This window comes from Fusarium phalaenopsidis (genome assembly GCF_050370095.1).
Source record: "Fusarium phalaenopsidis strain FUZ10S chromosome Unknown contig_32346, whole genome shotgun sequence".
Classification (NCBI taxonomy): Eukaryota; Fungi; Ascomycota; class Sordariomycetes; order Hypocreales; family Nectriaceae; genus Fusarium; species Fusarium phalaenopsidis.
The window spans coordinates 113,862-126,216 of NW_028145388.1; the positions used below are offsets into that span (position 1 = coordinate 113,862).

Below are 12,355 nucleotides of genomic sequence, written 5' to 3' on the forward strand. Positions count from 1 at the left end.
GATTCTTGGGACGCTCCATCCCGTTTCTTTGCTTCCCTGGCCCCCATATCCCAGATCATCTCTTTGCTGATATTGAATTCTTTTTCTTCTTCCAGAAAACTGCTGCAGTATCTATAGCCATGATTCTCAATTCAGCATCCTCACCCGACGCGACGAGTCTGATCACCTCCAAGCCTTCGTGCTGAAGACAGAATGGAGAGCGTTCTATGATGCTGCCGGCCGCGGCCCATGACGCTCAAGGCGCGACCAAGGCTCTCCACGATAACTCGGCGAGTGCCGTTGACCGGTACATCGCCTGCCACGGCTACATCATCCCCCCAATACCGTTCTTCAGTCTCGGTCTGGCCTGGGTAGCAGTGACGCGAGACCGGAAGGCGTCTACGATACCTCGGACACCGGGCCGTCCGGATCCGCAACGGACGACTCAGACGACGGTACGGAACGCGGTATTGCCCGCCGAGGTCGTCAACGTGGTCGTGGGGCTGCCCGAGTAGTGGGAGCCCGCCGCCGTGAGCACACCGAGAAACTTGCCCGACAGCAGCCAGTCCTGCATCGCCCTGCAACTTCCGGATGGTATGGCCCTGCAACTTCCGGATGGTATGGCCCTGCAACTTCCGGATGGTATGGCCCTCAGCCACTATCAATGCCTACGCCTACGCAAATGCAAGCTCAGCCCGCCCGCCCTCCAGTCATGGCAGGAGTGTCGCCTCCTCCCGGCCCACCAGTTTCTCATCCCTCTACCGGGCAGAATGTCTATGCCACGCTCCTCACCATCCACTGGATTGGCAATGGCAAGAAGAGCATGGCTGTGAACACAGTGCCAACTAAGCAGTCACTGGTTCGGCTCGCCATCAATGAAACCCGGATACAGTCCCTGACCTTTGCCGACGAGGAGGCAGATTATCCTCTCAGAAGTCATGACAGACCCAATGCGCAAACCATAGTCCGCAGGGTGACGCTAGGCGATAAGAATTTTGAGGTATCGGCCTTCGGTAACGACCTGGGTGCATTCTTCTGCAACCCTACTGTCATTCCCGAGTTTGACGTTGAAGTCCCTGCGGTAAAGCCGCCTCCACAATCCTCTTCGCCTGCTTGTCCGACTTCGAGCCGCGATCTTGTTGATTAAATGGACGCCGTGGAGATTGCGATAAAGGTGTTATGGATGTGTACAAGCCGATCTCGTCTTGATTCTAGGGTGATGATAATAATTTGTGAAGCGGTTTGAAGGCGCCGTAGGGGTCGGTCGTGTAATGTGTTCCGTCGCCGCTGATAGTGGGCCCGTTTTGGCCTCACAGATGCCTGCAGGATATGTGCAGTTCCCTTGCATCCAGCGAATGAGTTTAGGTCTTTGAGGTCGAGGGTCCTCCGGAATTGTAGGTTCGTCATGCACTTGATAACCCCGCCCTGTCTAGCATGGTGTTTGACTTGTTCAGTTGTCCAGTAATGAGCAGCGGATGTTAGGGCGTCTTTTCCCAGACGAAAGTCCTTGTGGGCGAATGGAACCGGCTTGGATCGGACCCTATAACGGCGAGTGAGTACTAGAAACGCTGCTTCGAAGTAGTATATCAACTATAGACCATCAGTGGGAGTAGGTATAGAATAAGAATGAACATTGGGCTCCACGGTATAGCAGGTATGAGAGGTGTTTGAGGTTAGTTCTCGGCAAGTTTCTTGAGAATTGCAGCGCTTGCCAAGCAATCGGCTCCATTTATTATTCCCGCTTCTCCAGCGCAGGTCGTGTTGAGTTGGCGATCCGAGAGTTGTTAGAGGACTACCACTGTGTTCGGGATCATTATAAACGGTAACATGTCTTTTACTGCAGCTCAATTTTTCGGCCCTCCTTGACTCCGTCAACTGATCTGCTTTGCCACCTCTGCCACCAACTCTGGCCCGGCCCGACTCACTCCAAATCGGAAAGGCTGGAGTAGATCTCAGCGCTGTTTACCTCGGTGCCCAGACTAGTGGCCCGCCAGTTCGGCCTGCCATATATCCTAAACACACTCTCTCTGCCAATTTGCTCAATCACCCTCTACTGCAACCATGTTTTACGCCAGCAGATAACTGCCCATCGGAGTGCTGAAGAGTCATCCCGTTTCAAACCATTCAGATCATCCTCAACGGTCTTCATATTTTATCTAAGCTCTATTTTGAAACGGCGATAATGGACCGTCGTCCTTGCTCGGTATACGGGGATATTCTTGTCAGCTATGATGTCTCTAGAAGAGGGCATTAGCCACAATAGCAAAAGACACAGTTATCAACACATGACGGCGTCAAAACCCAATACCGTAACACACCATAACATGGGAATATTACTATACTCACCACCTCAGTTGTTCAACGCCGGGCACCCTTGTCAGTGACACAAGTAATGCGGTGGCCACAAAACAGGCCCTCCAACCAGGCGTTTCGGACGGTTCGCGAGCCCCATTTGGACGCCAGTGCCGCAAGATGAGGCTGTAACAATGGGCCCCTTGCCGCTTCTGCCCAGTTGAAACCCACAAACAGAGTGCCTAAGCTAGGTACCGGATTATACCTGCAGCCTTGGGCAAGGATCACAGGACAACGACGCCCAATATAGGCCCCCAAAGCCACAGGTGTGGTGTGTGGGGCCAGATTTTGCTAGGCACAACTTAAGGCATTTCCCTCTCTCTGTTGGAGGTCACAAGCGTGAGGCGACCAAGGCGGTGGCAAAGTACGGAAGAACAGCGACGACAGCATCGACGGGTTCGTCGTAGTCTCCCCCCCGGTCGGATACTTCCACCTGGCATGCCCATTCTACATTTACAACCCGGCCAGATACCAGCAATGCTTGCTGCAACACGACCTGCGGTCCAACGAAGACGTTATCCGTTATTTAAGGCGCCACCACACGAAACCCCCCTACTGTCCCCGTTGCTCTCAGACCTTTGACACATTGTCCACCCGGGACAGCCACATCTTAGGGGGGGACATGTGAGCTTCGTGATCCACAGTCTATTGAAGGCATCAACTTCTACCAAGGGTCAAGGTTAAAACGACGAGATAAAATCCATCTCGGGGAGGCAAAGCGTCGGCGACGCATCTATGCCACCGCATTTCCCAACTCGGACCCTCCTCATTCCCCATACTTAGACAGAGGATGTGGGAAGGCGGTTTCTATGGCCCGAGACTGCTGGAGGGCAAATAGCCGACATTTTGTTTGCCAGTTCCTGGAGCGCGGCGAGTTGCTCGGCGAGGAGGATGAGGGGGATAGGGCTGCGGAAGACGCATTGTGCGAGTTGGCACTGGAGGATATGGTCCGCGTGATAGTCCGGCGCTATGGTTATTGATGTGAGGGCTTTGATAGAGTAAAAAATATGAAGAGGTAATAGAACTCATGATTTTCAGGTCCCTGGTAATCCGCAGGATTATGATCACGAGCTACCTACGGATGGCAGAGTGCGACAGTTGGACCTCCATACCACGGACGAGGCGCAGCATGCTCCACCTTCACATACCCTTGCTGATCCAGCCAGCCCGCCAGTCAGCCTTGTCTCTTCTGGCTTCCCTACTTAAGTCAAGAAGCCTTCCCGTTCATGTGGCTCTCTCTGTCTTGCTTATTCTTAGGCACATAGAAATCATCTCTGTTTGGTAAATATTCCTGCGCCTCGACTCACGCTCATCACATAATATATCCTTCAACAAAGACTAGGCGGTCAATGTCGATCGGTCATCTCGGTGAGAGCTCGCTCCTTATGAGGCCGGTCCCTAGCCCCGTTGGCGTCCGTCCTCATGGCAATGGTGACGGCCGCGCCAGCCTCCGTCGAGGCTCGAACGCCGTGTATTGGTTCCTGGACTCAAAATATACACCGGGTCTTAATAGCCAGAACTCTGCCTTTAGATATCTCGCCTACTCATGGCACGTCACCAAGGTCACCCTTCTCAGCAGTATGTTTGCGCCCGTTTCTGAAACCCCACTTTCCTAGCAGCGATGCAGCTGACTTGATTCCAGGCTATGTCAACTTCCTTCTGGTTATGGTCCCCGTCGGCATTGTCGCCGGGGAACAGGGCTGGAATCCTATTGCCGTCTTCACTATTAACTTCTTCGCTATCATACCCCTCGCTGCTGTTATGTCGTTTTCAACCGAAGAGATCTCTCTAAAGCTGAGCGAAACAATGGGCGGCCTGCTGAATGCTACCTTTGGAAATGCCGTCGAGCTAATTGTGCGCCTCACCTGCGAAAGACCTACGTCCAAACCCCGGTGCTAACCATGGCCGCAGGTCAGCATTGTTGCGCTCAAGGAAAAGCATATCGACATTGTCCAGGCCTCTATGCTCGGGTCGATCCTCTCTAACCTATTACTGGTGATGGGCATGTGCTTCCTGTTTGGTGGTATCATCCATCGCGGTCCAACTGGCAACGGTACAGAGCAGGTCTTTTCTTCGGCTACAGCACAGACTACCTGCTCGCTCATGGCACTCTCGTCTGCCTCCCTCATCATCCCCGCTGTCGTAGGTTTCAACTTCTGCCACTCTGCAGGGAATAAGCTGACCGATCGTTGGGTGTAGCTGTCTGCCGTCCTTGACCAGAGCGGCTTCAGGGATAAGGACCAGAGCATCCTCACTCTGTCGCGTGGAACCGCCATCATCCTGCTTCTCCTCTACATCCTCTACCTCGCCTTCCAACTTCGCACTCACAACAACCTTTTCGATGCCGAGAACCAGAACTCTGACGAGCATGAGGAACCCGAGGAGCCCAGTCTAGGCACCGTCAGTGCTATCGCCGTCCTTGTTATCACCACCATTATGGTCGCCATCTGCGCCAACTACCTTGTGGGAAGTATCAACAGCCTTGTCGAGACGTCAGGTATAAGCAGGGCTTTTATTGGCCTGATTTTGATCCCCATTATCGGAAATGCCGCCGAGCATGTCACCGCCGTCGTCGTGGCAGTCCGGGACAAGATGGACCTGGCCATGAGTGTTGCCGTCGGGTCCAGCATTCAGATCTCTCTTCTCGTCACTCCTTTCCTCGTCATCGTCAGCTGGGCCCTTGGCTCAGATATGAGCTTTCACTTTGAGACTTGTAGGTCTAGAACAACCCGCAGCCGTACCAGATGTTTGGATGTTAACCTGCTACCCGTCAGTCCAAACTACTATCTATTTCGTCTCCATTCTTGCCGTTACGCGCACGGTGCAAGACGGCAAATCCAACTACCTTGAGGGCGCTATGCTTCTCGGCCTCTACGCCATTATCGCTCTAGCCTTCCTCGTCATCCCCAGTAGCCTCGTTAGCCGAGAGCTTCAGGCCTGGTAAGACGCATCTATCACCCGCCCGGCCTTCTCTCACGCGTTGAAATGGAGGGGGGGTGTCTGGCCCAAATGGTGAAGGCGAATACGCACGTCGGGCACAGGATTGTTATCGGCTGAAAGCCTTGATCAAGTCAGTGGTGGCTGACGTTCTTCGAGAAGCGTCGCGTCGTGTTGTTATCGGACAAGGGCATTACAGTATTTCATAAGTAATGTGTCCATAAAGTTTAGTGGTTATACTTCGGGCTCGCACTTGTTGGGTCTTTGTTGATCAAGTCTTCGTCATGCATCCGGTTTGCGGAGAGATTACCACCGATGTGGCCATGCTGGGCATATAGCTCTTAGCGACCAAGATTCTCCAAGATGCGAGGGCCCAGATTGAGTAGTTTGTCAAAAGGAATGAGGTAGCCGCCAAGGTACGAAATGCCACCCCCTGACCGACCCTGGACGGTGTTCTCAAAGATCTCCTTGGCCTCCTCGATGATCGGTCTCTTCACCTTCCTAGTAAAGGCTGACTAGTCGAAGGGGACTTTGCGTTCCGGTTTGAAGGCTTTGGCGTACCCCCTGTCTTTCGGTCCAGCCCTGTACTCACTCGATGTCTGTGGAATACCATCCGTCACTTCCCGCCTCGGCGTCAGCTTGGAGCCGGGCCAGATCGATGTGGACGGAGGGAACAGCGAATGTTTTCACTATGTCATTCCATGCACCCATTTCCTCCAGTTTATAAACAAGCCCCTCCCCCATGTCAGCGTGTGTCAGGGAGATCTTTAATGGTGCCCCAGGTAATGGTGTTGAACGGCCTGGCGACGTGAGGTGTGTTTCCTCAGCGGTAGGTGGTGATGTGCTCTCGACCTTGTCGCTCCAATGGGGTGTTGACCCATCGAACGTCGTCTTGCTCGAGTAGCTGGGCGGCTGCCGCTGCGGAGTCGGTCATAGGGTTTCTTGTCTACCTGAGCCTCGGACCTGCAAACCGCACGCTGGTTGTTTGGCGTCTGCCATGGGCATATCTGGACCATCGTCTTTCGGTTCGTGCTCTTGGTCGCCTGACGGTTGGCAGTCCGGAGTGGGATTGATGGCCGGTATGCCATCATCGGCGTGCCTAGGTGCGTGTCCTGGTCGGGGAGCAGGAGCCAGGGGGTCCTCTGCCTCTTGCATAGGTCTGTCCTTGTCCTTGTCGTCGGGGCTATTGCTGGAATGGATGGTCACAGGCCAAATTCTCGCCGCGTGCTGCATCGCCGATGGCCTTTCAGCCGGCGGCTGCGTTGGTCTGTGAGTCCGGGTCGGATGCGGTGTGATTCTCGGTGCCGGCTGGAACTGCCTGCTCATGGGATCCGGATCCGAAGGATGACAGGGAGGAATCGGCCACAGTCTACTTCTTCCTCCCAGCATGTCCGGTAAATGGCGTCGGACAATACAGCGCGCCGTCTTCAGAGCGCCTACTTGATGGATCACCGCCTGCCTCAGCAGTGTGGGCTGGGGTTCCGCCTTTCGTACTTTTTTTCGCCCCGGATCGCTCCGTTCTTGGCCTAAGGCATCATACGCGACTGGACTACCGTCTTTCCCGGTGCGAGGCAACACTTGTGACGCTTGTAGCGAAGGATGGATGCTTTTCGCAATGGTCTCGTTGACGAAGGAGGCAACACCGTTCCTGAGTTGGTTGACGATGGGGATGGCGTCAACCAATTGTAGCGGGCCTTTTCTTCGTGCTTTGCCACGGCCTGTTCGCGCGCGTGACGTCGACTCGCTTGTCTGCTCTTGGATGATTGCCTCAATAACATAAAGCGAATTCTGCATCTCATCGTATCGGGACTTGATCCACTCTTCCATCCGATGGGCTTCAGCAAATAGTGCGGCGCAATCCGGAGCGGGCGGTTATGCGCGGAGCGCGGCTCTCAGTGTTTTCACTATCTTAATAAACGCCGTTTCCTCTCTTAGATTACTCTGAATTTGCCTATGCTTCTCTGTGATAAATCCCCATATGCCTTTCAAGATTGCCTTTCCTTGTAAATGTCCTACTGCAGTGGTCACACGGCAATCTATACCTCAGACGGGAAGAGTTTATATATATATCCTTGAAGGCCCCACAATGTCTGGTATTGCTAGTCTTGATCGATATCTTCCATCTCGAGAGTCGCTGCCGGTTCGGATATATCTTGCTACTCTCGAGTATTGCGTGTTCTGACCTCATTTCCTTCAAAATTTTGCTTGTAGGCCCTGCGACATGGCCTACCGCTGGCGGGGGCAGGGGTAAGTGACCGCCTGTCTTCTTCACCGGCGAGCGTCGTGTAGGATCCAGCATCTTCGTCAGAGAATCCAGTTTCGGGAGGGTCAGGGAGCTCATCCAATACATGGATGCTCGAACCGTATCTGCCAGGCCATGATGCCCGAGGCCAAGGAAATTGGATTTCATCCGCATAAAAAGGTATCGGACTACCCATTGCCTCCTCTTCTTCACCGAGGGTTACGCCGAATCCAGCAGTGAACGACCTGGGGTCTGCAACGACAAGGACAGGTGTCGCCAACTGGATAGCCTTGCGAAGTTTAAACCGGTGTCGAGATTCGGTAGGCTGAGCCGATCGACCTGAACTGTCGGGCTTGGCCGCTCTGGGCCCTGGCTCTCCCTCTATAGATTGCGCGATTGCTGAGAGTGCTGTAACTGGGTGACCTGAGTGATGGTCTTGTACCATGGCCGAGGCCTCCTTGGAATAGTCGAGCTCGAATGCCAACCCGATAGCGTCGTCTCCAGATGTCAGCCGGTCATGGTGACGAGGAAGGCCGTCCGTCGAACATGACGAAGCCGTTGGACCTGCCTGCCGGGGAGAGTGATCCTGAGAAGGTTCTGGGTTGAGGATGTAGCTGAGGGGATTCGACTTGTAGCGAGTGTTCTCCATAACTTGCTGGGGTTGATTATGTGGACGAAACCCTGACTCTGCCTCTGACTGCATCTGGCTTTCCGGTCCGCCCCTAGGATCCTGACTCTGACCGCTGTCTTCTACCCCGGGTGTCGCTGTTGCTTCGGATGCGTCCTGCCCTCGGGTCCCCTGTCTTTTGTGTCTTTCCCCACGCCGCAGTTCACGTTTCCTCTTAAGGCTCGGTTGTTGATTAGTGGGTTCGGGAAGCAAGTCGTGATAGCCGTCGTCGCCGTTGTTGTTGGGTTGCTGGTCAATGGGCTCAATCGATGCATGGGTGGTCAGAAATTCTCTGCCAGTTGGTTGCGTGATCCTCCCTTGAGCAAGATGTTTCGTATTGGCTTGCATCCGCCCATTTTTGGCGACCTCAGCCTCCAAGCTCTTCCCATGGCGCTTTATGTAGTGCCTCCGTAGATTATCGGGCCTTGTAAATTTTTCCTCACAGCCCGGAGCGTCGCACGGAAAGGGATGGACACGGATGCCCTTCTGAGCAGCGTAATATTTGTGGGCAGTGGCGTAGTGGCGGTTCATGTCTCTCTGTTTTGCCTTTCTCACCTCGCAGCTCGGGTCTGCTTTGCAGCCGATGAGCTTCTCGTGAATCTTGACATGCTTGCTAAGAGGATCCGCGTTAGTCGAGGAATTACGTCAAATGTAGTTATCTCACTTGTGTTCTCGACTGTTTTTAAGCTTTCTTCCGCAATACTTGCATATCTTATCCTGTGCCACAGCTGATGTGGAGTTCGTTATTTCTTTCAAAGGAGCGATATCGGGAAACCTGCTTGGTAAGCTGCCGGCAGAGCGCCTCTCGGTTGGCCTCTTATTCTCCCTGCCTGCGTCGGAACTCGACTCGATCGAACTGGTTCTGGAAGGGGCAGCTCTACCGCATGGCGTTGTGGCAGGTAGGTCACATTTGCCACTGCTTACAGGCTGCGGGTCGAGGCGAGCTGACCTGCGAGCCCCCATGGCAGGTTGTTGAGGTTGATGATATGGTTGATCCCTTGATTCTGTCTCCGATGGCATCTGCTTTGCTGGTTCCGCTCCATGATCGTCTTCGTCGCCGCCTCCAGAGCTAGGGGTTATCGTGGTAGTTTCGTCCTGCCTGGTGGCCCTAACGTGTGCCATCAGGCTATGTTTCTCAAGGTCCTCAGATGTTTTGTAGGAGTTATCGCACTTGTCGCACGCAAACGCTTGTCCCCTATGACTGCTGAGGTCATGACCCCTGAGAGATTTAGGGTTTGCGAAGTCCATATCACACGCGTCACAATGAAGTATTTGTCCGTGATCGCCTCTCCTATGCTGCCAAAGTTTTGAGTAGGTCGGGAATCTCGTCGTACACAGAGTACATTTCCATCCATTGTGTGATACCTTATGTGACTGAAGTTCTGAGTAGGCCAAAAATTCCTTCCCACACTGACACACATGTGGAAGGCCTCTGTGGTCGTTTTTATGCCTCCAAAAGGCTCTGCGGTCCTTGGAAACCTCCCCACAAATGTCACAAATATAACTTCCGGTATTGGTGCGCGGAAGCTGGCGAGGACGACCACTCGGCTTTGGCTTTAGCTGGCGGCCGGTGGGCTTATGTGAGACATGGGCGAGAATCCCCTGTTGGGCCATGACGTGTCTAAGCATGAAGAGTCTCTTCAGGGCGTGGTTGTTGCTGGCGGTTCAAGCTCGCCTATGCTGGTTAGCCTTGTCCAGGCTTGCTGAGTATCCAAAATGGCAGGATCAATAGGAATATTGTCTTCTCGTGAAAGTCCGAGTTTGGTCGGGTGTCATGATGGCAACGGGACTTGGGTTGTTGAGAGCAGCGCTTGAGTCCCACCATCTGTCTCGGGGGACACTTGCGTTTTCATAGGACCACAGGGCCTTGACAGGGGCACCATGATCCGTGGATGCAATGATCTGCAGGCCCTTCAGCTGCGTCAATTTTCTTTTAGCGTGGAACACAGAGATGAGCCGTCATGCCCCCACTGCACTAGGCGATGTGGTGGTGAGGCTCCACCAAATTGGCGTGCGAGCTCGCATATAAATTACTGGATGGCGAGGATCGGCTCAGTACGCTAATGCAGCTAAGAAAGAATGTGAGACAGGGTAGGCAAGCGCACTAACGATTTCAGCACGCTCGTGGGAGCTCGGATATGGTCGGCTAGGCCGCCATAATAATGGTATTGGAAACTGGCTTCCGACAGCAATTCCAGTGGCTCGACACGGAAGTCATTTTAGAAGATCACCTCAAATGGACCGAAGCCCTTGCCGCCGTCAAGGTCGCGAGAGCGGCCAAGGAACTGGCAAAGAAACGGGCACACGTCAAAGACATGCTGCCAGCAACCAGACCACCATCATGGCTGATGGATTTACGCCTGGGCAGGCGCCAATAACGCTCCATCTGGTGTGAGACATCCAGTACAATCTTCTGTCACAGACTCAATGTCGGGCCCATATCCCGACTACACAGGAAGCCTTCTCCTTGGACGACAGCGAACTGTGAAAGAGCGGAACAGGGATCACAGGTGCAAGAGCCAAGTGTCAGAAAGTCACCACTGAGCCAGAAAGCGTAGCCCGCCACTCTAGTTAGTGGTGCTTCCCTTATTGCCTACTAAATCGCCAATCCAACACCGACAGGCAAGATTCATTGGAGCACGCACAGGGCAGCGGTCCTTGGGGGGCCAACCACACCTTGGCGATGGAGTGGATTGAGGGGTGAGAAACCTACTGGGAAACTAACAAAGCTGGGCAAGCTTTAGTATCTAGTATCGGCGCGAGAGAACTGGGGGCAATCGGCCACGGCGAGACTCAGAGGGCCTGCATTTGCTCACACTGTATGTCAGGGGGTTCAACCCCTGGTGGGAAGAGGCACCTACCACAGTATCTAAGCAACTTTCCCTGTACTCCAGCACGAGAGCGCTAGGGCCAGTGGCGCCGTGTGGCCCCTTTGGGCCCCTGGAAGGCGTAATGAATACAACAACAATGCAGTTATGGCTAACCTTCATTTCTCCCTTTTGCATTCGAACCAGGGACACACAAAGCCCAGCGAGAACAGCACCCAGGTGCCCGGGGTACACTAGTCCACAAATGTAGCCGACCTGAACCCACCCCCCCCTGAAATACGTCCACGAGGCGCAACTTATCCAGAGCCGAAACGTCCTTCCAAAATGCCCAAGCCTTTGGGAAGCTCGCACCCCCAGAGCCCCGACGCAGCACACTCATGCAGTCACCTCAGCTGCGGAGTGTGTAACGGCTTGGCTGGGTAGAGGGGAGGCAAAGTCGAAAGTACCTGATGATGCACCTTCCATTTCCCATGTCCCCATCACCGCCCAACATGTCATCGAGCAGGACCATCTTAAGAATGATCTCTACGGACCCGAGCTTTGAGTCCTTGTTACACTGAGGCGGCGATGTCATTCCGTCTAAGGGCCAAATTTTTACCGGACATTCGCACGCTGCAAGCATGACAAATCTTGCACAAAAGGACCACTTCCATGCGTTTACAACGCAATACCATTACCCTCTCCCGTCTGACCTATGAACTTCCGGCAATGCCAGACGATTTACGAGACGTTAACGATCTTGCTAGACAAACGACATGGGAAATGAAACCCCCCGGATGCGACACACCCCACAGAATCATGACTGAGGAAAACGATGCGGGACTCTTGCAGGGCGGCGACTGACACTTTACATAATGTCAGACCACTACCATTTCTCCTGCTCATACAGCAAGTCTAATAGAATCGCCCTCCTCTTCTTCGGCTGGGCCTATATTCTCTGTATGACCCTGCGAGAGAAGCAGCACATTTCGATGTGTTACTCAGCCAACATTTCTGCACTTCCTGATCCTCAGCATCACTCGGGTGAGCAAAAGCTCACGGTGGACGTCATACACGCTTCTGAAGAGGAGTTCCGTTGGTGGACTTCTCTCGTCTCCCCAGGCTCGGGATGGTGATCTGCCAGCAGGAAACGGCCCGCACGAGCTATTGCGTACGCTGGCAATATTGAGGTCCAACTTGCAGCATAGGTCCTATCGTTGCCGAATCCAAGCCCCCCGTTAAGCAGCCAGGCAGTGAAATTTCTCTCTAAATTCGCTTCCATAAAAAACATTGATAACGAAATCCCCTTGGCTCTCGCTGTGGCTTTGATATCCCCCCACACAACCAGGCGGTCTCGATGGTCGAACTATT

At 53.7% G+C, this 12,355-nt stretch overlaps 2 protein-coding genes across 2 annotated transcripts; both read left to right on the forward strand.

Annotated features, from left to right (window-relative positions):
• Positions 1–346: 346 nt before the first annotated feature.
• On the forward strand, positions 347–1,126 carry LRP88_14381 (uncharacterized protein; the record flags this gene model as incomplete). The annotated part of the gene is made up of 1 exon (XM_083250726.1): positions 347–1,126. The coding sequence occupies one exon, from the start codon at positions 347–349 to the stop codon at positions 1,124–1,126; it is 780 nt and encodes a 259-aa protein (XP_083093516.1).
• Positions 1,127–3,716: 2,590 nt separating this feature from the next.
• On the forward strand, positions 3,717–5,275 carry LRP88_14382 (calcium/proton exchanger; the record flags this gene model as incomplete). Its single annotated transcript, XM_083250727.1, has 5 exons — positions 3,717–3,909; positions 3,974–4,185; positions 4,243–4,473; positions 4,531–5,044; positions 5,106–5,275. 5 exons carry the CDS (start codon positions 3,717–3,719, stop codon positions 5,273–5,275), a joined length of 1,320 nt encoding a protein of 439 aa, XP_083093517.1.
• Between the last annotated feature and the right edge of the window lie 7,080 nt (positions 5,276–12,355).